The 26672-nt window shown below is 41.0% G+C and overlaps 1 protein-coding gene across 1 annotated transcript; it reads left to right on the forward strand.

The window, feature by feature from the left end:
- On the forward strand, positions 22734-24607 carry LOC107615620. The gene is made up of 2 exons (XM_016317669.1): positions 22734-23262; positions 23574-24607. Exons 1-2 carry the CDS (start codon positions 22734-22736, stop codon positions 24605-24607), a joined length of 1563 nt encoding a protein of 520 aa, XP_016173155.1.

Consider the following 26672-nt stretch of genomic DNA (forward strand, 5'->3'; position numbering starts at 1 on the left):
ATATAGAAAAAAAAGAAAAAAAAAAGCAATAAAAGGGGACAAAATGCCCCAAAGTAAAGATTAATAAAGATCAATGCTATGTGTGGTAATCAAAAGAAAATGCATGAGTATGTGAAAAAGTGAAGAATGGGTAGTTAAGTTAGCACTTAAATTGTATAGGTTGTCATAGGTTAGGTGGAAAGTTTAAGTTGATCAAAGATTCAAATTCTATACCACTTAACCATATACAATCCTACCTTGACCCTAGCCCTATTACAACCTATGAAAATACCTCGTCATGAATGTATGCATGCATTGAATAATTGTTGATTGTTAGATGAAAACAAACCTTGGAAAGTATGATTAGGGGAGAATTGAGAGAATCGACCCTATACACTTGAGCGACTAGAGTGCAAACACTTCTGGTGAGGGTTCGATGCTCGATTCCTTGATTCCCGGCTTTCATGAGCGTTCTATTTGAACTTCATTTTTATATTTGAATTGGTAGGATTCATGAATCATCATATGACCTTAGCCCTACCTGTTTATACATTATCTTGGAGGATTGATTTCTTTTTAACCAAGTAGGTAGAATCATTTTGCATTTAGTTGCATTCATTTGGATAGGATGCATATAGATAGGTTGCATTGAATAAATGTCATACCCCTTGTTTCCTTCTTGGTTTAGCATGAGGACATGCTATGTTTAAGTGTGGGGAGGTTGATAAACCCTATTTTTAGGGTTTACCTTGTGTTGAATTTAGAGGGTTTTGTCAACTTTTCTCCCATTTATTCACTAAAATAGCATGGTTTTGTAAATTCTCCTTTAATTATGCTTAAGAGTGAAAACATGCTTTTTAGGACTTAAAATAGCTAAATTTAATTCACCTTGATTCCATTAGATGTCTTGATGTATTTGTTAAGTGATTTCAGGTTTAGAAGGCAAGGATTGGATTGAGGGAATGAAGAAAAAGCATGTAGAAATGGAGAACTCATGAAGAAATGAAGAAATCGCAAAGCTGTCAATCCTGACCTATTCGCACTTAATCGATCATAACTTGAGCTACAGAGGTCCAAATAAGGCGGTTCTAGTTGAGTTGGAAAGCTAACATCCGGGGCTTCAAAATGAGATAAAATTTGCCATAATTGCCTGGCATTTAGGGACACGTACACGTGGGAAGTTGCACGTGACTCACTAAAGGCAACTCGAGGCCAACGATTTCTGGAGCATTTTTGGGTCCAATCCAACTCATTTCTGAAGCTATTAAACCCAAGAAATGAAGGGGGATTAGTTATCTAGTTAACTTTAGTTTAGATCAAGCTTTATTTAGTTTCTAGAGAGAGAAACTCTATCCTCTCTCTAGATTAGGGTTCTTAGTTCTTAGATCTAGATCTACTTCTTCTCTTCTAATTTTCCTTTTCCATCTTTAATTGTTCTCTTGTAGTTGTAGAATTCTTCTTCTCTTGTAGTTCTCTTGTAGTTCTTTTGTATTGTTAGTTGTAGTTTATGGATTCTCTTGTAGATCTACATTTTCTTTTAATGCAATTCATGATTTCTTTGTTGTTTCATAATTACTTTGGTTCTCTATTGTTGATCTCTTGCTTTTGTAGTTGTAGATTCCCTTAATTCTTTGATGCCAGGGCATTTTGGTCAGTTTCACCGACCTTTTCTTTACTGTTTTAGGGTAGTTTCATGCATTTTCTTAGTTAATAAGCAAGTTTTGGGTAGATAATCACTTACATCTTGATTCAAGCAAACATTGTGAATTTCATGTGGTTTTATGAGAATTATGCATGAATTGAATGACAAATTGGATAATGCATGTCTCATAACTTGGATTAGAGCTTGATGCACTTTATTTGCTTGATTTCAGGACAAAGGAAGCAAGGAAGAGCCACATTAGCAGTCACGTTAATCTAATTAACGTGACCACTAACGTGGAATGGGAATAAAATTGCAACGTTAACGAAAAAAGTGATTGCCAATAACGCCTTCGAAACCATCATGGCCCACATTAATTGCCACGTTAACTACATTAACGTGGTAGTTAACATGGAGAGAAAGGGAGCTCCAGCGTTAGTGGTAAAAGTGAATACCACTAACACTCCAAATTGGCAATTAGCCACGTTAAAAGTCACATTAACTTAGTTAACGTGAACTCTAACGTGGAAAGGGAAGACAATGCCAACGTTAGTGACACTCACCTTTGTCACTAACGTTGGACTAAGCCCAATTGGCCACGTTAAGAGTCACGTTAACTTGAACTCTAACGTGGAAAGGGAAGACAATGCCAACGTTAGTGACACTCCCCTTTGTCACTAACGTCGGAGATGGCAATCACCACCACGTTAGTGGCCACGTTAAGACAATTAACGTGAGGCACTAACGTGAGAAGGGGCGTTTGAAGCGTTAGTGACAAAGGGAAGTGTCACTAACGCTCTCGAGGCTAAGGCATGCCCACGTTAAGAGCCACGTTAGTTACCACATTAATTGCATTAACGTGGAAGCTAACATGAAGGAAAGAAATGATGAGCGAACGTTAGTGACCCTCCCCTTTGTCACTAACGTCGGAGATGGCAATCACCACCACGTTAGTGGCCACGTTAAGACAATTAACGTGAGGCACTAACGTGAGAAGGGGCGTTTGAAGCGTTAGTGACAAAGGGAAGTGTCACTAACGCTCTCGAGGCTAAGGCATGCCCACGTTAAGAGCCACGTTAGTTACCACATTAATTGCATTAACGTGGAAGCTAACATGAAGGAAAGAAATGATGAGCGAACGTTAGTGACCCTCCCCTTTGTCACTAACGTCGGAGATGGCAATCACCACCACGTTAGTGGCCACGTTAAGACAATTAACGTGAGGCACTAACGTGAGAAGGGGCGTTTGAAGCGTTAGTGACAAAGGGAAGTGTCACTAACGCTCTCGAGGCTAAGGCATGCCCACGTTAAGAGCCACGTTAGTTACCACATTAATTGCATTAACGTGGAAGCTAACATGAAGGAAAGAAATGATGAGCGAACGTTAGTGACACTCACCTTTGTCACTAACGTTGGACTAAGCCCAATTGGCCACGTTAAGAGTCACGTTAACTTGAACTCTAACGTGGGAGGAGCAAGGAATCGCCAACGTTAGTGACACTCACCTTTGTCACTAACGTTGGACCAAGCCACTATGAGCCACGTTAGTTACCACATTAATTGCATTAACGTGGAAGCTAACATGAAGGAAAGAAATGATGAGCGAACGTTAGTGACACTCACCTTTGTCACTAACGTCGGAGATGGCAATCACCACCACGTTAGTGGCCACGTTAAGACAATTAACGTGAGGCACTAACGTGAGAAGGGGCGTTTGGAGCGTTAGTGACAAAGGTAAGTGTCACTAACGCTCTCGAGGCTAAGGCATGCCCACGTTAAGAGCCACGTTAGTTATACTAACGTGGACTCTAACGTGAGAAAAGGGGGGCTAAGAGTAACGTTATTGGCAAAGGTGAACGCCAATAACGCTTGCGATGGACCAAGAGGCAACGTTAGTGGTCACGTTAGTTCCACTAACGTTGAAGTTAACGTGAACCATCTTGGGCTAGGAACGTTAGTGAAAAAGGTGATTGTCACTAACGTTCTCGAACCCACATTTTCACTTAACGTTAACGCCACTAACGTCCTAGCTAAAATCCATGCCTACTTCACACTTTCTCTGCAAGTAAAGCTGAGCCCACTGAAGATTCCAAACTGCTTCAACTCAAGATCCAAAGGCCCATATCCAAAGACTTGAAGAGCCAACTAGAAGATCAGAAGAGTAGTATATATAGGAGTAGTTTTGAACTAGAGAGAGAGCTTTTGGCCATTGGAAAAACTACTCTCTGTATAATTTTACTTTCTCTGCACTTTTAGTTCTACTTTTGAGAATGTATTTTCCATCTTTGTTTTCCATTCCCAGAGCTATGAACAACTAAACCCCTTTCATTGGGTTAGGGAGCTCTGTTGTAATTTGATGGATCAATAATAGTTTTTATTATTCTTCTTCTTTCTTTTCTCTTGATTTTACTAGAAAGCTTTCAATCTTCATCCAATTGGGTAGTTGTCTTGGAAAAGAAGCTATTCATACTTGGATCTCTTCGGAACCTTGGAAGAGGAATGAAGAGATCATACTAGAAATGCTTTCTCATGTTGGATCAAATTGGGGTTTGGATGGATATAGTGACATATAATCCTACTAACATTTTGATTTGGGAATACATGTGGTATAATCAGTTACCACACTTCATCTCTTTTCATGAGCAATTAGACCAAGGAATTGGCTATTGATCAAGATTTGAGAGATTGAATTACCAAGGAATTGAAATTCAATCACTTAAGATTACCAAGGAGATCAATGAATGGATTGATTGAGGAGGAGATGAAAATGAACTTGATCCGGAGAATACAACATCTCCTGAGCCCAATGAACTCTCCATTTCTGATCTTACCCATTCTCTTTACTTTCTGCCATTTACTTTTATGTTCATCTTCCCCATTCCCCATTTAAGATTCTACAATTTACTTTCCGTCATTTACATTCAGTCCTTTATTTCCAGTAATTACATTTCCTGCCATTTACTTTCAGCCATTTAATTTCCTGCAATTCTCCAATCAAATTCTGCTTAGCTCAACTAGAACATTCCTCCAATTAAAGTTGCTTGACCAATCAATCCCTGTGGGATTCAACCTCACTCTATTGTGATTTTTTACTTGACGACAATTCGGTATACTTGTCGAGGGAAAATTGTTGAGAGACAAGTTTCTGTGCATCAAGTTTATGACACCATTGCCAGGGATTGATTTTGTATCAACAATGATTAAATTGGTGGATAACTAGATTGAGCATTTTTCTTTTGTTTGATTTAAATTCTGTTTGAGTAATTTACTTTCAGTTTTAGTTATTTTCTTCCCTTTACCCCTACCTGTTTGTGGTGTTCTCGTATTTGTTACAATTCAGTTCATTAACCCACTAACTGTTTGATATATTGCATCACTCACACTAACAGCATTTTTAACAAGAATATTCTCTATCTCCCTTTTGCTTTGACCTTGTTGGTTGTATGACAGGTAGAAGAAGCGGGGCTTCAACTTCTGTTGATTCTGAACCTGAGAGGACCTTTTTTAGATTAAGGAGGGAAGCAAGAAGAAAGAGAGTTGTTGGTGCTGAGGAAGAGGAAGAGTACTTTGAACCAGACATGGATGAGAATATGGAGAACCATCATGAAGAAGAGGCTCACAACCATGGCAGAGAAGGTCCAGTGCATCATGCTGGGCAAGAGAGAAGAGTTCTGGGATCCTACATAAATCCAAACCCAGGAAACTGTGGAAGTAGCATCCAAAAGCTAACCATACACGCTAATAATTTTGAACTAAAGCCACAGCTCATCACCCGTGTTCAGAACAATTGTTCATTCGGAGGAAGTGTCCAAGAAGATCCCAATCAACATCTCACCACATTCCTGAGGATATGCGATACTGTGAAGTCTAATGGTGTTCATCCTGACACCTATAGACTGCTTCTGTTTCCCTTCTCACTCAAGGACAAAGCATCCAAATGGCTGGAGTCCTTCCCGAAGGAGAGTTTAACAACCTGGGAAGATGTGGTGAACAAATTTTTGGCGAGATTCTATCCTCCTCAAAGAATCAACAGGTTAAGAGCTGAGGTACAAACCTTCAGGCAACAAGATGGTGAAACTCTCTATGAAGCATGGGAGAGGTTTAAGGACTTGACAAGAAAGTGCCCGCCAGATATGTTCAATGAATGGGTGCAGTTACACATTTTCTATGAGGGTCTTTCTTACGAATCAAAGAAGGTAGTGGACCACTCATCTGGGGGATCTCTGAACAAGAAGAAGACCATTGAAGAAGCCATAGATGTCATTGAGACTGTAGCTGAGAATGACTACTTCTATGCTTCTGAAAGAGGCAACACTAGAGGACTAATGGAGCTAAATAATGTGGATGCATTGCTGGCCCAGAACAAGCTGATTACCAAGTAGTTGCCTGACCTTACCAAGAAGATGGAGAGGAACCAAGTGGCAGCAATCACCACCTCATCAGTAACCCAAGAAGGAGTGAATGCAGAAGCAGTGGGTGAGCAGAAACAAGCCAACTACATTGGAAACTCACCTAGGCAGACCCATGATCCATACTCCAAAAATTACAATCCTGGTTGGAGGAACCACCCAAACTTTGGGTGGGGAAATTAACAAGATCAAGGCCAAGATCAGAGACGTCACAACCCCAACAACAATGCAGCTCACCAATATTCCACACAGAGATCATATCAGCACCCACCTAACAACACCTCTCAACATCCATATCAAAACCAAAATGGCCATTCTCATCCCTCCAACTCCAACTCACCATCATCCGAAGATAGACTCTCAAGGATTGAGACCCTACTTGAAGGCATATGTAAGGAACTCCAAGAGAACAAGGTGTTCAAGGAGGAGGTGCGAACTAATATCAAAAACCAGGGAGACACCATTAAGAGGCTAGAATTTCAAGTGGGATACCTTTCTGAGAAGATTTCCAAACCTACTGACAGCTTCCCAAGTGACACAGAGAAAAACCTAAGAGGTGAAGCAAAGAAAGTAACATGGAAAGAATGCAAGATGGTCACTATAAGTGATAAGGGGACTGAGGAAGAGCTGAACAAACCCTTCGAACACTCTGGAGATACTTCAGCAGAGAAGCAGGAAGAGGGTCACCAAGAAACCAAAATTACACAGAAGGAGATGCTGAAACTCTATGCACCTTTTTCCCCAAAGACTCAAGGGTGGTGTGGAAAAGAGAATATACTCAAAGTTCCTTGATATGTTTACATCTCTCCATGTAAACATACCATTCATCAAGGCTCTCCAACAAATGCCCTCGTACATTAAGTATATGAAGAGCTGCTGACCAGGAAAAGCTCACTCAAAGGAGGGCAAACAATAGTGATGAATAAGGAGTGCAGTGCTCTCATTCAACCAGAGTTGCCTACAAAAAGGAAGGACCCAGGGAGTTTTCACATCCCCTGCACCATAGGAGAAACAATGTTTGACAAAGGACTCTGTGACCTGGGAGCAAGCATCAACTTAATGCCTTTATCCCTTATGAAGAAGCTGCAGATCAATGAGCTAATACCCACAGACGTAGTCATCAGGCTGGCTGATAAAACTCAAAAACAAGCAGTAGGAGTGGTTGAAAATGTGTTGGTAAAGGTTGGGAACTACTTCCTTCCCACAGACTTTGTCATATTGGAAATAGAAGAGAGTCACCTTCACCCAATCATATTGGGAAGACCATTCCTAGCTACAGCCAGAGCGCTCATAGATGTGGAGCGAGGAGAGCTAATACTGAGGATACATGACGAACAACTCGCATTCAATGTCTTCAAACCCTCACAAGAAGCAGATCAGGAAAGCAAGGAACCAAGGGGAGAGCACGACAAAGCACTGGTGGAAGAAACAAGCATTGAAGCACAAGCTGTACACCTGGGAATCCCTTTGGTTGATGAACAAGACAGTCAGCAGTTGTCACAGCAAAAGGAAAACCAGGAGGAACCTAAACCACCAGAGTCATATGAGACCAGCAACAAAATTTTCTTGGAAAAAGTGGTCACAAAGAGTAGGGCAACATCAAAAGAAACAAAGAAGAAGGCACCAAGGAGGTAGAGGAACAAGAAGATCCGTACAGAGGACTTCTCTCCAGGGGATAAAGTGATCTCAGCTTATTTCCCAGTTATCCCACCTCATCTCCCCACCATCCCATCTCAGCTACCTAAAGTTTTCACCATCAACAGGATTCTCTCCTTAGAACATGTGGAGATCCTTGATGAAGCCAGTGGAGATAGATTTACTGCGAGGGGGAAGATTTGAAGCATTACCAACCACCCTGACAAAGTCAGAACGTCAAGCTAGTGACACTAAAGTAGCGCTTCATGGGAGGCAACCCATGTTTTATATGCTTTAAAGTAGTTAATAATGCAAGGTTCATGAATTCCAAATCAACTTTGACATATACTTGAATGAATCCTTTTATGCAGCACATAGTGAAGAACAAGTTTGGTGTTTAAGGCATACTAAGAAGAGCATAAATACAATTCATATCATGTTACTCTTAGAGCCTTGAACAAAACTTTGTACACCACATGGACACAAACTAAGTTTGGTGTCACCAATGTTGCATACATGAACAATTAAAAAGTCAGTTGGTTTGCATTCATGAATAGCACTTAGTTAGTTAGAAACAAAAACTTTAAAAAGTAGTTATCCCAATTTTTTTAAATTTTGCTGCCACTTCCCACAATTCCATTAATCACATCCCTTTTGTTTTGTAGGAGAATTGATGGGACAATTGAAGGAGGAGGGTTTGGCCACCACAAAAGGAGAGGACTATACACGTGTCTTCAAGGGGAATGCATTGGGAAATGTTGCCATGCAACATTGAAAGAATGACACGCTTGGAAATCAAACCAACCCCATCATAAAGTTGATGATCCTTGCGCTCATCCCATGCTAAACCTCATCCGTTCATCATACACACACTCCATCAATCCACACCTTTCATTTACTCACCACTTCCCTATATAAGTGGTTCTTATTCCATACTCCCTTTCACATTCCAATTCCATTCTTTTTACTTCCCACTTTTGGAACCCAACTCCTACTACCCCATCAAAAACACTCTCACCCACTCCCTTAACTACACCCCCATCTCAATCGGTCGAAGTCCATCATTAACCAATAATTCTCAACACCTTCCCATCTCAAAAATCACTTATGACGTCATCAAGCTCCAAAAGGCGAAAGAAAAAGACACCAGTGGAGAGCATTCCTTTTGACGAAGGAAGGTTCAAGACCGCTTTCCATGAGCTTCAATTCGAACGTATCAAGCACAAGAAAGTTTTGCCAGAGCTGACGTTCCAATTCAACTATGATGAGTGCCCGCAGATTCGGGAAAATATTGAACAGAGGGGTTGGCAAGAACTCACGAACCCAGAAATAAGAATAAATGCTAATCTCATTAAGGAGTTCTATGCCAATGTGGCCAGGGAAGACAATACCAAGGCTCCAACCTTCAAAAGTTACGTGAGAGAAACAGAGGTAGACTTCAGTCCTAATGCGATCATGAGGACTCTTCATCTGAAATCACAATCCTCTGATAAGCCAAGCTACCAATCAAGGATAAGTAATGGGCCAGACAATGATGAGCTTGAAGAAATTGTAAATGACATGTGTGTCATAGGATCAGATTGGGAAAGGTATGCAGATAAGAGGCCACGGTTCATCAAAAGAGGAGACCTCATCCCGGAAGCCAAGGGATGGTTTGAGCTCGTGAGAATATCTATCCTCCCAGCCTCAAACAATTCTGAAGTCAACATTGCTCGAGCTACTATGCTACATTGCATTATGAGCGGTGGAGACATCAATGTACATGAAATCATAGCTGAGGGAATCCAAGAAGCAGCCGAAAAGAGTGATCCGAGCGCTCGGCTTTTGTATCCCAGAACCATCACGAGACTATGTAAGAAAGCCAAGGTGATCTTCGAGGACAGCAATCCAAATTGGGTATACCCTGGGAGGTTAGTTATGCTACAGCGTATAACTTATGTGGCACCCGCCCAACAACAAAGAAGGCCTCAAATAGGGAAAAGAACATCACAAGAAGGACCTCACCGAGAAGAATCTCATCAAGAAGAATACCAGCAAGAAGAGTACTACAATCCAACCAACATAAGCTTGAATCACATTCACGTAGCCATTGAGGAGCTAGCAAGGAGTTATATGGATGGACAAGAACAACAACTGCACATTCAAGCCAAAAAGATGGATCGTCAAGAAGAACTGCTCTCTAATTGGATGGGTCAGCAGAGGGAGTGGCAGAAGCAACAAATGGAGTAGCAACAGGAGCAATACTCCCAGCTCACTCAAGCCATCAATCAAGTGACTGAAAGGCAAGAGCGTCAAGATAAACGCCTTCAAGAACTCAACCAACATCAGTTAGCTCAAACAAAAGCATTCAATGAGTTCAGCGTGCTTAATGAAGGACAGCAACTACATAGGGAAGAGTTCAACATAAACACTCAGGCCAAGTTGAACTATATAACTGGGCATATGCATAATTTGCACTCTGCAATTCCTAGGTATGATACAGTCCAAAAAGATCTAACAGAACAAGAGGAAAGGAAGGTGAAACAGCAGAAGGAAACATTGAAAAAGAAGATGGAAGATGCTGGCTTCTAGAAAAAGTTAATTGGAAAAAGCAAGGTAAGTGGGGGTTCAAGCACTTAAGAAAGACACAAAGAGGACAAACAAGAGGCTCGCATGAGCAACCCCAGGAGTAAAAGGTGGTGGAGTTCCTTCTTTGTTCCATCTTTTTCAAGTTTTAAATAAGGAAAATCATGTATAAAATAGAACATATTTCCATGATAGTTTAGGATTTTAAATTCTGCCTTTAAGTTTTCATTGCTTAGGTTTATGCTTGCTAGTCTAATGTCACTATTGCATTTTCACCTTGCTTACTTGTATGATTGTCCTTTAAGTCAAATAAAAAGAGATGTTATGAAAGACCAGAGTGATGTTCAATTTGTGGAGTAAGTTCTTGAGCTTGTGGTGTAGTAAGTACTTAGCTAAGTTGGTTCACCAACAAGGTAGGAAGGCAACTATCTGTCCTGAATCATATGCTTGAAACACACCCCATGAGACTAGCTAAATAACAAGATCCTAATAAGAAAAGGGGAAAGAAAAATGAAAGTTGAGAAATAAAGAAAAAGAGTAAGAAATAAGGCTAGGTACCAAGGGTTGAATCTTAAGGCATGTGTCTGTGGTGCTCCTGTGCAAAGGATATATTTGGATGAATAAGCTCTCAGGGGTGCCTTATCACTTGGTAACTTGGGTTAACTAACCCGGGATTATCAGCTGAAAGTCCACTATCAAGAGTAACCCTTGCTACAAAGCACTTAGTAACCCAAAGAGGTGCTGGACACCAAGGTCTCAAGAAGAAAAATAATAAACCATGTGCCTGTGGTGTGAATGTATGGGGGGAAAGAGACTTGAGGGAGTAAGTCCTTAGGGGTGTCTTAACACCTAGCACCTTGAACCAACTGGTTCGGGAGTGCTGGCTGAAAGCTTATCTTAAAGAGTCGCCCCCTTACAGAGCACCTAGTCTAAAGAACACAATCAAACCCTGAAAAGACAAAGGGATCAATGAATAAAAGTCTCATAGGGTGCAATCAAGTGAATATTCCAGGGCATGGTAAAGGTCTGAAAGCCAATGAAGGAATGAACCTAAGTTGTTATGCATGAAACCCCATAAAACCAAGGACATGACTTCCACAATAATGACTCATTTCTCTTGTCATTTCATTCATCATTCTCATGTTTCAGTACTTGCTTAGGGACAAGCAAGCTTTAAGTTTAGTGTTGTGATGTCAGGGAATTTTGGACAATTTCACTGATCTTTTCTTTATTGTTTTAGGGTAGTTTCATGCATTTTCTTAGTTAATAAGCAAGTTTTGGGTAGATAATCACTTACATCTTGATTCAAGCAAACATTGTGAATTTCATGTGGTTTTATGAGAATTATGCATGAATTGAATGACAAATGACAAAATGCATGATCTCATAACCTGGATTGGCCACGTTAAGAGTCACACTAACTCAGTTAACGTGAACTCTAACGTGGAAAGGGAAGACAATGCCAACGTTAGTGACACTCACCTTTGTCACTAACGTTGGACTAAGCCCAATTGGCCATGTTAAGAGTCACGTTAACTTGAACTCTAACGTGGGAGGAGCAAGGAATCGCCAACGTTAGTGACATTCACCTTTGTCACTAACGTTGGACCAAGCCACTATGAGCCACGTTAGTTGCCACGTTAATTGCATTAACGTGGAAGCTAACGTGGAGGAAAGAAATGATGAGCCAACGTTAGTGACACTCACCTTTGTCACTAACATTGGAGATGGCAATCACCACCACGTTAGTGGCCACGTTAAGACAATTAACGTGAGGCACTAACGTGAGAAGGGGCGTTTGGAGCGTTAGTGACAAAGGTAAGTGTCACTAACGCTCTCGAGGCTAAGGCATGCCCACGTTAAAAGCCACGTTAGTTATACTAACGTGGACTCTAACGTGAGAAAAGGGGGGCTAAGAGTAACGTTATTAGCAAAGGTGAACGCCAATAACGCTTGCGATAGACCAAGAGGCAACGTTAGTGGTCACGTTAGTGCCACTAACGTTGAAGTTAACGTGAACCATCTTGGGCTAGGAACGTTAGTGAAAAAGGTGATTGTCACTAACGTTCTCGAACCCACATTTTCACTTAACGTTAACGCCACTAACGTCCTAGCTAAAGTCCATGCCTACTTCACACTTTCTCTGCAAGTAAAGCTGAGCCCACTGAAGATTCCAAACTGCTTTAACTCAAGATCCAAAGGCCCATATCCAAAGACTTGAAGAGCCAACTAGAAGATCAGAAGAGTAGTATATATAGGAGTAGTTTTGAACTAGAGAGAGAGCTTTTGGCCATTGGGAGAACTACTCTCTGTATAATTTTACTTTCTCTGCACTTTTAGTTCTACTTTTGAGAATGTATTTTCCATCTTTGTTTTCCATTCCCAGAGCTATTAACAACTAAACCCCTTTCATTGGGTTAGGGAGCTCTGTTGTAATTTGATGGATCAATAATAGTTTTCATTATTCTTCTTCTTTTTTTTCTCTTGATTTTACTAGAAAGCTTTCAATCTTCATCCGATTGGGTAGTTGTCTTGGAAAAGAAGCTATTCATACTTGGATCTCTTCGAAACCTTGGAAGAAGAATGAAGAGATCATACTAGAAATACTTTCTCATGTTGGACCAAATTGGGGTTTGGATGGATATAGTGACATATAATCCTACCAACATTTTGATTTGGGAATACATGTGGTATAATCAGTGACCACACTTCATCTCTTCTCATGAGCAATTAGACCAAGGAATTGGCTATTGATCAAGATTTGAGAGATTGAATTACCAAGGAATTGGAATTCAATCACTTAAGATTTCCAAGGAGATCAATGAATGCATTGATTGAGGAAGAGATGAAAATGAACTTGATCCGGAGAATACAACATCTCCTGAGCCCAATGAACTCCCCATTTCTGATATTACCCATTCTCTTTACTTTCTGCCATTTACTTTTATGTTCATCTTCCCCATTCCCCATTTAAGATTCTGCAATTTACTTTCCGTCATTTACATTCAGTCCTTTATTTTCAGTAATTACATTTCCTGCCATTTACTTTTCGCCATTTAATTTCCTGCAATTCTCCAATCAAATTCTGCTTAGCTCAACTAGAACATTCCTCCAATTAAAGTTGCTTGACCAATCAATCCCTGTGGGATTCGACCTCACTCTATTGTGAGTTTTTACTTGACGACAATTCGGTATACTTGCCGAGGGAAAATTGTTGAGAGACAAGTTTCCGTGCATCATTCTTGCAATTTATGTGTTGTTTGTTTGTATTGCCCACTAGGTGTTTGTTCAAATGCTTCTTCTAGTTATGAGTTATATTTTTGTTCCTCTTGGCTTAGGTTGAGTAATTGGAGACTCTTGAGTTATCCAACTCTTTTGTTGATTGATAGTTGAAAGTTGCTAGTTGATTTGAATTTCACTAACTCTAGTCTTTCCTTAGGAGTTAACTAGGACTTGAGGAATCAAATTGATTCATTCACTTGACTTTCCTTCATAGCTAAAGGTTGACTAAGTGGGAGCAATGGATAATTGATGTCACAATTGAGGAAGTTAACGAGGATAGGACTTCTAGTTCTCATACCTTGTCAAGAGCTTTATTAATTATTAGTTTAATTCTTGCAATTTACTTTTCTTGTTCCTTATCTCAAAAACCCCTAATGATACTTCATAGCCAATAATTGAACACTTCATTGCAATTCCTAGGGAGAACGACCCAAGGTTTGAATACTTCGGTTATTTTTATAGGGGTTTGTACTTGTGACAACCAAATGTTTGATGTGAGGAATTGTTTGTTGGTTTAGAACTATGCTTACACCGAGATTTCTTTAAGAAATTCTTTACCAACGACAATTTCTCTCTCATCATGCTCCATCCTTCTTTTAGTAATGGACTTGTCCTCCTCAATTGGAATGTCACCTTCTATGACAATTCCAGCTGAATTGCATAGGTGACAGATAAGATAAGGGAAAGGTAACCTTGCTTGGGTGGAGGACTTGTCGACCACTTTGTACAACTCTTGAGGTATCACCTCATGTATTTCCACCTTCTATGGGCTTGAGGTCAAGCCTTCTTAGTTGGATAGGCTTGTCTTGGGAATCCTTTTCCTACTGTGCTCTTTCCACACAGATGTCTGAGAGCACTTGATCTAGCCTCTGATCAAAATTGACTCTTCTAGTGTAAGGATGTGGGTCTCCTTGCATCAAAGGCAAGTTGAACGCCAATCTCACACTTTCTGGACTAAAGTCTAAGATTCTTCCTCGGACGGTGGTGCTCCAATTTTTAGGATGAGGGTTCACACTAATGTCATGGTTTTTCGTGACCCATGCATTAGCATAGAACACTTGCACCATTAAGATCTCAACCTCTTGGATGGGATTTGTTAGGATTTCCCAACATCTTCTCCAGATTTCATATCAGATCTCCAGATACTCATTCTTCTTAAGCCTAAAAGGGACCTCAGGGATCACTTTTTCTTTGCCACTACTTCAAAAAAGTGGTCTTGGTGGGCTTTGGTGATGAATCTCTCTATCTTCCAAGATTCATTGGTGGTGGTTATGGCCTCTCCTTTCCTTTTTCTAGAGGGTTCTCCGGTCTTGGGTGCCATAAGTGGGATGGAAAGTAAAAAGCAAGGCTTTTTCAACACCAAACTTAAAAGCTTTGCTCGTCTCCGACAAAAAATAAACAAAAGAGAAGAATGGAGTAGAAGAAGAAGAAAATAGATGGAGATGGAGGGAGAAGAGCAATTCGGCCAAGGGAGGGTTGAAGGTGTATGAGTAGTATGTGGGATAAGTGGTATGAGGGGGTATTTATAGGGAGGTTGTGGGTAGGGTTTTGAATGAACCGGGGGGAGTTGTATGGGTGGGAAAGTTTAAATTTTAGTGGGTGGGGGTTGGTGGGAGTTATGATGGTTTTGGGGAAGAGGTATGGATGTGATTGGTTGAGGAAAAGTGTGTGGGGAAGTGTGAAAAGAAGAGAGAAGAAGGTGGGGTAGGTGAAGATGCTGTGGGACCCACTGGTCCTGAGGGGCTAGGGAATTCAAATTCCCTGCCCCCTTATGGCCATTGAACGCACAGCTCATGCTTTATAGCTGGCGTTCAATGCCAGCTTCCTGCTGTATTCAGGGCGTTGAACACCCCAGGAGGGACCTCCTTCCTGGCGTTCAACGCCAGGTCTTCTGCTTCTGCCTTTGCTCCATGGCTGGCGTTCAACGCCAACTCTTTGGTCTTCTTAGACGTTGAACACCCATCGTGGACACCCTGTGTGGTGATCAACGCCAGTTTGGCTGCTTCTGGTGGGCGTTCAATGCCCACTCTGCCTTCCTTGTATGGCGTTCAATGCCAGCAAGATACTTATTGCAGTGTGTTTTGTTTCTATCTCTGAATCTTTCTGTCTCTGTTCTGACTAATGCATGTGATCATGAACTTGAAAAAACAACTAAAGAAAATATAAACTCAAGGAATTAATCATGTGATGAGGGAAAAATGATTCCACACAAACTCACTGGCAAGTGTACCGGGTCGCATCAAGTAGTAATAACTCACAAGAGTGAGGTCGATCCCACAGGGATTGATGGATTGAGCAACTTTAGTTAGGTGATGAATTTAGTTAAGCAAATATCCGATGATTTGAGTGAAACTTGATTAATAGAAGTAAAATTGCAAGTAAACTAAAGTGCAGAATGAAAATTGGCTGAATCTTAAAGTGCAGAAGAAGTAAATTGCAGAAACTTAAAGAGCAAGAAAGTAAACAAGCTGAAACTTAAATTGCAAGAAATGTAAATGACTGAAACTTAAAGTGCAAGAAACTTAAATTTCTGAATCTAAATTGCTAGGAAACTTAAATTGCATGAAGAATAAAGGGAATTTGGGTATTGGGATTCAAATTGAACTAGAAATAGAAGTGCAGTGAATTAAAGAAGCATGAGATGAAGAGAAATCGCAGAAGAACCAAAACAGAAATGAAAAATTACAGAAGAGTCAAGACAGCAAGAAAAGCTCAGCTCAATTATAAAATCTCGAAAAAGAAATTGACAATTGCAGAAGAATAACAAGAATAGAAAGCAGATCTAGATCTCAATTACTCTCTTGACCAAACAGAAAAGAAGAAATTGCAGAAGAAGTAAAATGAAAATAGAAAAGAAAGTTAAGATCCAATTTCCAAGTCTTAGAACTATAAAAAGGAAAAGTAAAAGATGATTCTCATATGAATAATTTCAGTAGAGTTCTCTAATCTTAGTCCAAAACCCAAAACAGAAAATAGAAGTTGCAAAAGAAAAGAAAAATGAACACAGAAAGCAAACTTAGATCTGATCCCAATTCCCCAAATTCTAAAAAGGAAAATTAAAAGAGAGAAAGCTAAAAATGAGCAAAAAGGTTCTCCTTATCCAAATCAAATTTGATCTATTTATACACTTTCTATTTCCATCCTTCAGCACTTGGAGTGGGCTTTTTGATTTGGCCTTGAATGAAAGTGGGTCAGGGGTGTTGGTGCTCCTTCCAGTGGAGCGTTCAGTGCACAAATTGAGCGCAGCGCTCACTCCTTAGGCGTGCCCCTTTCACGTGCGCAATTTTGCTTCTCTAGCACTCTCTTGGTTAGTGCTACGTTCCAGATTTGAGCGCTGCACCATACATGCGTGGCCTCTTTGGTGCGCAATTTTCCTCTCTTAGCGCTCCCTTAATGAGCGCTATGCTCGCTTGTTCAGCGCTGCACCATTTGGTGCTTCTTTAGTGCGCGCCTCTCCTCACTAGCGCTGCCTTAGTGAGCGCTGTGTTACCATTTTGAGTGCTACTTAGTGTACGGATGGCACGAGACCTTTGCTTCCAAGCTTGATTTCCCCGAAAAAGTGAACAAAGTGAACGTGGCGCTCACTTCCAAAGTGAACGCTAGCTATGTTTTCTCTTTGAGCGTGGCGTTCCTTTTCTAAACGCAACGCTTCCTTGATTCTTCATTTTTTCATTTCTTCACCTACAAGCAACCAAACAAGCAATCAAAGTCTCACCAAATTCACAAGGTCTTTGCATCATTCATGAAACCAATTAATTCTAGCATAAACCTTATAATTTTGTGTAAAATAAATGATGTTTGATTGATTCAAATTAATCATGAAAATCCACTCCAATTACTGACTTATTGTGCAAGAAAGTGCATAAAACCTAATGAAACTAATAAAAAATGCTTGTGAAACTAGCATAAGATGACTTATCATCATCATGTAAAATAAACTTTAAAAGAAATAGAAATAACTAAATATGGTTGGGTTGCCTCCCAATAAGCACTTCTTTAACGTCACTAGGTTGATGATTAACTCCTCACAGAGATTGATATGGGCTCAAAATTTTGCCCCTTACAGTGAACTTTCTTCCTGTCTTTTTATGAATGAGCTCCATATGCTCTAGAGACAAGATACGACTCACTGTATGTGGTACGACTGGTTTCTTGGTGAAGACAACTCTCATGCCAGGTGAGAGGCCTTCTGTGGGGATCTTTTGTCCCTCCAGCCTTTAATTACTCTCTTCTTAGTACCTTTGTTCTCAGTGTTTGTTGATGGCTGCCCAACACCAAACTTAGAATTGGTGTCTGGGGCTTAGTAAAGCTTTGCACTGAGAGAGATGGTTGGAACACTAAGTGTTGCACAAGATGCGCTCTTCCTCTAGTTGTAAAATCAGTTCTCCCTTTGCTACATCAATGATAGCATTGGCAGTGGCTAGGAAAGGTCTTCCAAGGATGACAGACTCATTCTCATCTTCCCCAGTATCTAAGACTATAAAGTTTGCAGGGATGTAGAGGTCTTCAACCTTCACTAAGACATCCTCTACGAGGCCATATGCTCTTTTCATTGACTTGTCTGCCATCTCTAGTGAGATATTTGTAGCTTATACCTTAAAGATTCCCAACTTCTCCTTCACACAGAGTCTTTTCAAAGGTCATGGTGCCAATGGTGCAAGGAACTAGAAAGTGTTCGGGATCCAGAAGCTTTTGAGGCAGCTTCTGCTGAACCAAAGCATTGAGTTCTTTGGTGAGCACTGGAGGTTCTTCCTCCAATGTTTTACTCTGGACTTATGCATTGCAAGAGTGCATGCAAGGGGACCTCTATGGTCTCTACATGAGCCTTGGCTTTCTTTAATTCTTGGATAGAGACTTCATCAGTGTGCATTGAATACTCAGTAGGAACACCTTTACTGGCGTTCAACGTCATCTCTTGTGGCATTTTGGGCGTTGAACGCTCAGTGGGGATATCTTCACTGGCGTCCAACACCAGCTTCTCTGCCAATTTGGGCGTTAAACGCCCAGTAAGGTCTTCCTTACTGGCGTTCAACGCCAGCTTTTGTGCCAGTTTGGGCGTTGAACGCCCGATAAAGTCTTCTTTATTGGCATTCAACGCCATTAAAGGTGTAGCGTTTGGCATTGAACGCCCAGTAAAGACTTCCTTACTAGCGTTCAACACTAAGAATGGCATATCATTGGGCATTGAACACCCATTAGGGATCTCATCATTGGCGTTCAACGCCAGATTACTCCCTTCAGATACGGCCTCAGCTTTAGCAGTGATAGCCTTGCACTCTTCTCTTGGGTTTAATTAAGTGTTACTAGGAAGAGTGTTAGGAGGAGTCTCAGGGATTTTCTTGCTCAGTTGACTAACTTGTACTTCCAAATTTTTGATGGAGGACTTTGTTTCAGTTATGAAACTATGAGTGGTCTTAGAGAGATTAGAGACTACAGTGACCAAGTCAGAAAGGCTCTGCCTAAGAGTCTCCATATGTTCCTGGGAATGGGAATGGTGGCCTGTTGTTGAACCTATTCTGGGTTCTTCCACCTTGATTATTATTGAAGCCTTGCTGAGGCTTATGTTGATCCTTCCATGAAAGGTTAGGATGATTCCTCCATGATGGATTGTAGGTGTTTCCATAGGGTTCTCCCATGTAATTCACCTCTTCCATCATGGGTTGGTCAGGATCATAAGCTTCTACTTTATAGGAAGCTTCTTGGGTACTGCCAACTGCAGCTTCCATTCCTGTCAAATGCTGAGAGATCATATTGACTTGTTAGGTCAAGATCTTGTTCTGAGCCAATATCGCATTCAGAGTGTCTACTTCAAGAACTCCTTTCTTATGAGATACCCCATTGTTCACAGGGTTTCTCTCAGAGGTGTACATGAATTGGTTGTTTGCAACCATCTCAATGAGTTTTTTTGCCTCTTCAGGCGTTCACTTCAAGTGGAGTGATCCACCTGCAAGGCTGTCCAATGATATTTTGGATATCTCAGACAACCCATCATAGAATATACCTAGGATAGACCATTCTGAGAGCATGTCAGGAGGACATCTCCTAATCAGTTGCTTGTATCTTTCCCAGGCTTCATAGAGGGATTCACCTTCTTTTTGTATGAAGATTTGAATTTTCACTCTGATTTTGCTCATGTTCTGAGGTTGAAAGAACTTGGCCAAGAAAGCATTGACCAATTTTTCCCACGAGTCTAGGATTTCTTTAGGTTGAGAGTCCAACCATATCCTAGCTCTATCTCTAACCACAAAGTGAGAGAGCATAAGTCTGTAGACCTCAGGATCCACTCCATTAGTCTTAACAGTGTCATAGATTTGCAAGAATTCATATAAGAATTGATGTGGATCTTCCAGTGGAAGTCCATGGAACTTGCAATTCTGTTGCATAAGAAAGACTAACACTACAAGAAATTACCAGAATAGCGACCAATTTAGCGACCGATTCTGGTGGTCGCTAAACCCTTGGTCGCTAATTTAAGAATAGCGACCAACTCGGTCGCTAACCGTTAGTGGCTGATTTTCAACCAATGCTACTGATGAATCCATATTTGATGATGATGTTTTGGTTGAAATTGAATAGATTTCATCATATAAACTTGCACTTATTCCACTAAATAGCATGCATTTGAACTTTCCTCCTAATTTGTGCTGGATTATGAAAACATGCTCTTTTGTGCCTAATTTGATTAAGTTTATTTCGTTTACATTCCATTCGATGCCTTGATGTTATTTGTTAGTGATTCCAGAGGTATAAGGTAGGAACGATATGGAGAAAATGGAAGAAGAGCCTTCAAAATAGAGGAAGTATGAAGAATCAAAGGAGAAGAGCTCAGCCTAATGTGCGTACGCACAGACCTACGTGTGTATGCACAGCCATCAGATCAGAGCCACGCGTGCGCGTGAGCCGCATCATGCACATCGCGCGTCCATTCAAATATCGCCTACTGTGCGTGCGCACAACCCTCTGTGCTTATGCACGGGTAGAGATTTTTGGCTGAGTATGCGGGCGCACACGTCTATGCGTCCGCATAGGTGGACACACATGCCTTTATTAAAATCTCATGTGACTCGCTATTTTGGTGGTTTGGAGGCCCATTTCTGAAGCCATTTAGCTCATAAGGAAGGGAAAATGAAGACCATACCATAGCATAACATTAGTGTAGCTTAGGAGTTCTAGTAGGTAGCTTTAGTACAGTTTTTTTTTAAGTTTTTCATCATCTCTACTAGGGTTTATACTAGGGTTTTTACATTCAAGTGCCATTTCCATTTTGATCATGGATTTTTCTAATTCCTATTGTAAGTATCTCTTTGTTACTACTCTTTATAGTTACATTGTTCATACTCTTTTTGATAATTTAAGTTATAGTTCAATTTTACTTCTCTTTTGCAATTCCTATTTCTTATTGATGAATTTTGTGATTGATGATTGTTAAATGCTTTCTTGAGTTTTTATTGTTGATTGAGATTATTTGTTGCTTTTGGTTTAAAGCTTTTTTCTCATTTTTCCCATGTTTAGAGTTCTTGCCCACCAAGTGTTTGACAAATGTCAAGTATGATTTTGGGCTAGTTTCCTATCTCTTAGCTTGGGAAAAGTGAGCAATTGGGTTCCTAGAGTTGGAATGTCCAACATTTAATATTTAGTGTCAATTCTTGGATTGTTAATTGTTCTTGTTCCCACTAACGCTATGTTGTTGCTAAGGCAATTAGCAAGCAATTTAGGATTTGTGGGTTAAGAACACTTATGCTTATTTAAATTACTCTCCGATGTGAGGGTTGATCAAGTGAGATTGATCCATTCTAGTTGTCATAGTTGTTGTTCTAACAAGGAAAGGACCTTTAGCTCACTCCAAGCCAAGATTCCTTTTATGCTTCAATTCCTTCATACACATTTACATTAGTTCTTTTTACACCTTACTTGTCTATATTGCATAGTTACTTCATTAATTCCTTTATTAGTTCATTTCTTACAATTTTGCATGTTCTTTTATTACTTTATATGTTTATCCCTTTATTGAAAACCCCATGATTCTCACAACCAAGATTGCACACTCATTGGTCTCAAGTGTCCTTGGGAGACGACCTGGGAATTGAAACTCCCGGAATTGAATTGGTTTTAAATTGTGACATATCCTTTGGATTAAATATTTGACTTGGGAATTAATCGTTGGTTTAGGCTATACTTTCAACGATGGGATTCTAATTTGTGAAAACCTAGATCAACGGTAAATTTGACCATGGCGTCGTTACCGGGGACTCACTTTAAGTGCAATGAGTGCTATAATTTTGGTTGTTGTGAATATGTGAATAGTGTGAGTATTTGGTTTTTATTTTCTACTTGGCACTATTTTGTAGATATCGTTTCTATCTAGCTAGTCTTGGTAGCTGTTGATTGTTAGGTTGGTTTATGTTTATTTGCCCATTCTTGTTTTGCTTTTCATAATTGCATGCTTCTATTGCTTCCTCAGTTGAATGACACGGTCACTTCCAGACCCGATATTGGCCCCTTTTGATCCGAAAATAGAAAGAACTTTAACTCATATTAGGCAAGCTCGGCGCCGGCTAGCATTTGTGAATAGTGAATCAGGCTTGCTTGAAGAGCACTCCAATTTACTATCACCATCAATCTGTGACCATCATTCTTCAATTAACGAGGAAACCTTATATTCATCTGTGGGGAGTGCTGAAATCTCTTTGAGTGACTCAGGTGACAACTCCATAGCGGATCCACCTCATAGAATTACCTTAAGGGAAGCCGGAGCTCCTGATATTAACTTGCAACCGATACAAATCCGGTATTCGGCTTTGGATCCAAATTTTGAGCTTAAGACTAGCACAATAAACTTGCTCCTCAAGTACAATGGACTACCAGGAGAAGACCCTCTTAAGCATCTTAAGGATTTTCAAGTTGCATGCTCTACTGCGAGAAGACACGGTGCAAATGAAGTAGCAGTTTTGGTGTTCGCTTTCCCTTTCTCTTTGGAGGGAAAAGCGAAAGAATGGTTTTATACTCAACTGGGAGATGTGATTTCCAATTGGGACTTGTTGCGTAAGGAATTTCTGGAAAAGTTCTATCCACCACAAAAGACGGACAAGGAAATCTCTTGCATTATGCAATGAGATGGGGAGACTCTTTATGAGTACTTGGAGAGATTCAAGAAGTTGTTGGAAGCTTGCCCCCACCATCGTATTGACGAGTTGGTACTTATTAGCTATTTTTGTCAAGGGATGAACTCCCAAGATAAGCTTCTCCTAGATGCCTCTAGTGGAGGATCCCTCACCAAAAATAAGACCGCCGAGGAAGCTTGGGAGATCATAGCGGACTTGGTGGACTCCACTCAACACTCAAGGGCAAAAAACCCACAACCAAAGACTTTAAGTGAAGTTTCTCCTTCCGGAGATGCCATTTTGACAAAGACCCTTGGTGAGATGACAATTTTGTTGAGACAAATTACCCAAGGGCAACAAATTCCCCAAGCCTTGATATGTCCTCCACCTCAACCTCCAAGAATTGAAGGACCACCAAGATCATGTGGTATTTGTGCTTGTAACAACCATTACACCGATGAGTGCCCTCAACTCCAAGAGGACACTACATTAGCGGTAGCCAATCCATACCCACAAATACCTAACTACAATCAACATGGAGGAAATCAAAACCAAGGGTGGAGGGATAATTCTAATCAAAGGTGGAACCAAGCCCCACAAGCTCAACCTTACCCAAGACAACAAGCCTACTATCATCAAGCTCCTCAAGGTCAACCACAATACCAACAATCCTACCAACAACCACCACAATCTCAACCTCAAGGGAGGTATCAACATCCAAATAGTAGACCTAACCATCCTCAAGGCAATCAAGGTCCTCCTTCTAATCAACCCTACATGAATGACACACTCCAAACCTTTATGCAAGAGCAACGGAAATTTCACAAGTAATAAGAAGTGTATATGTCTACAATTGCCGAAGCACTCACCCGTTTGACTTTTTCCCCTTCGACTACACAAAATGTCCAACAAGCCTCAACTTCTAGTGGTTTGCCCTCACAACCTCAACCGAATCCTAAGGGAAGCATCAAGCTATCACCCTTAGGAGTGGCACCAAGTTGGATGAAATTGGTGTTGTGCCTACAAGTTCAAGTGAGGAAACCCACAAAGAAGAGGTGGGAGAGGATATGGAAGTGATGAAGGATGAAGAGGAAGATGTTGAGAAGGATGAGGAACAACCGCTCAAGGCCAAGGAGCCAAAGAGGAAAAATCTGATTGAAGAGCCTATGCCCATTCCATTCCCAACTTTGGCAAAGAAGCCCAAGAAGCAAGAACAACTTGACCCCAGCATGGTGGAAATTTTTAAGAATGTTGAAGTCATTGTCCCTCTATTTCAAGCCATTAAACAAGTGCTGAAATATGCCAAGTTCCTCAAAGATGTTTGTACCCACAAGGAGAAAATTGGCGAACTCAACAAAAGGCCGGTAGATGATTCTATCTCTTCTTTAATTCCTGAAAAATGCAATGATCCCGGCCCATGTTTGGTTACTTGCTTGATTGGTGGAATAAAGTTCACGGACTGTATGTGCGACTTGGGGGCGTGCGTAAGCATTATGCCACTCCCCATTTATGAGAGATTGAACTTGTCACCCTTAAAGAGGTCCGGGGCGAGATTCGTGTTGGCCGATAAGAGCATTGTATCAGCTGTGGAGATTGCAGAAAATATTCTGGTTGACATCCAAGGTTTACTCTTCCCGGTAGATTTCCACATTTTGGAGACTCCTCCCATTGACTCAGACAGGCCATCATCCATTCAATTTGGGAGGCCGTTTCTAAAGACATCCCGATTCAAGCTGGATACACATTCAGGAGTCTATTCTTTTGAGGCCGATGGCAAGGTAGCAAGATTCACATTGGAAGAATCCAGGAAATCCATCCTCGAAGCCTATTCTATCTTTGGATGCGATATAATCGAAGATGAAGTGATTGAGGTTGGCAAGGAACAAGAAGAAGAGAAGGTTGCCAAGAAGTCTGATTCAAGAGATCACACTCAACCCAAGAATGCCAAGGAGTTGGAGATTTTCCACCTTGGAGAAGTTCAAAGTGACCAATGAAGCCATGCAAAGTCCAACTTAGGACTCTAAACCAATGTGCTTGGTGGGAGACACCCCACCATGGTAACATTATTCCAACTTTATCTTTTGTTTATAGCTTTTTGAATTAGTTGCTTTCTTGTGGTATGATGATTAGCTTAATTTTGATTTGGTATTTTTGAATTGAATAAGTTGAATTGCTTGTAGATCATGAATTTATGCTTGTTTGTATGATTTGGGATTGGTATGTTGCTATGCTATAGGAAGGAACCTTAGTTTTCAAAAGAAAATTTTTTTGTGATTCAGGGCATCTATGTGTGCGCACCACCCTGTGCGCACGCACACAACTGCATTTTTCACCATCTGTGCAAGCGCACGCCTCTGTGCACCCGCACACCCTTTGTAGCACCCTCTGGTCGCAGCGCCAGCACTGCCTGTGCGTGAGCGCTGCCCTGTTTTTTATGCCCTGTGCGTGTGCACTGCCTTGTGCGTACGCACGTAGTCCCCTTATCGCGCTTCTTGTGCGGCCACACAGACGTGTGCGTCCGCACACCAATTGACAGCCCCTCTGGTGGGAGCATCATCATGAGTTGTGCGCATGAACAACCTCCCCCTATCTTTATCCCTGTGTGCGCACGCACGCCTGACTCTGCACCTCAAGCAATTACTTCCTTAAAAAAAAAGAGAGAAGCTTTCTGTGCGAGCGCACGCCTTTGTGCGCCCGCACGCGTTGTTATCACCCCTCTGGTGGGAGAAACCGCATGCTCTGTGCGCTTGCATCCCTCTCCTTTTCGTGTATTGTGCATACGCACACACCCCTCTATCTTGCAACCTCTGTGCGTGTGCTCCCTGCTGTGCGTCCGCACACGCTTATACACCCGCTTTGGTCGCAGCGATCGCATGCTGTGTGCATTCACAACCCTTCTAATTTTTGCTTTCTGTGCATCCGCACAGGCCTCTGTGCGCGTGCACACGACTCGTTTTGGGCGTTAACAGGGCAACCTTCCCTGTTGAGCAGCAGTTTCATTTTTCTCCTTCTTCTCGCTGCTACTGCTTCTCTCACCACAGCCCTCAGTCTCAGGTGACTCTGCCGCCGGCCACCGCCACCGTCAAGCCGCCACCACCGCTCTCTCTCATACCCTCCCTCTCTCACTTCTCTCTCTTACTTCTCTTTTCTTTTCTTTCTTCCTTTCCTTTCTCTTTTCTTTTCTTCACCACCGGTGAGTTTTCCCTCCCCGGCGTTTTTCCGGTGAACCCAACCACCACAAGTCGCAGTGGCTATAAGGAGTGCCATTGTTTCCTTTCCCATTCTTGTTTTCTCAACCTTCAATTTTTAGGTTCTTAATTTCCTTTTTTGTTGATTTTTGCAATTGTTTTGATTTTCTTCCCATGTTGCTTAGATTAAATTTAGTGCTTTTCTTTGTCTCTTTGTATTGCAAGTGTTGATATTTGATTATGGGTTGCTTATGATTGAATTTGAGCATTAATTGTGATAAGCTTTCACATTGCATACCACATGTTTGATGAAATGCCTATATGAACATTTTGTTTGATTCATATGACATGTCCATGATATGTATTCAATTTATCTCTTGTTAGGCATATTGTATGAATTGTGCAACTTCAATTATGAATTTTGATGGTAGTTAAGTGAATTCACCAATGCATTTCCTTGTTTGTTGATGTGCGATTTTGGTTACAAATGCATTGTGTTGTGTGATACCCAATTGTCATTGTTCATCTCGGAATTTGAATTCGGTAATCACTTTACAATTGTTCAACTTTAGATGATGTCTTGATCAAATATCTTTTGGCCTTAACTTAGAACATTGCACATGTGGTTACCACTTATTGAGGATGAGCAATTGACCCTTCACTTTGAGTGAATGGTCATTGTTGTTGTACATTCTTTCGCTAATGAAATTTCTTGCCAACAACCTCAATGACCATTACATTCAGAGGGTGTTAACGAATCAATTGGTGCAAGCATGAAGTTGCTTTTTATGTCCATGCTTTAGCCTTGCAACTTAAGCACTTAATTGAGAAGCAGTGAGCTTTGTCCGATAAACAGTGTGGTTGCCGTGGT

Source organism: Arachis ipaensis, chromosome B09, assembly GCF_000816755.2.
Source record: "Arachis ipaensis cultivar K30076 chromosome B09, Araip1.1, whole genome shotgun sequence".
Classification (NCBI taxonomy): Eukaryota; Viridiplantae; Streptophyta; class Magnoliopsida; order Fabales; family Fabaceae; genus Arachis; species Arachis ipaensis.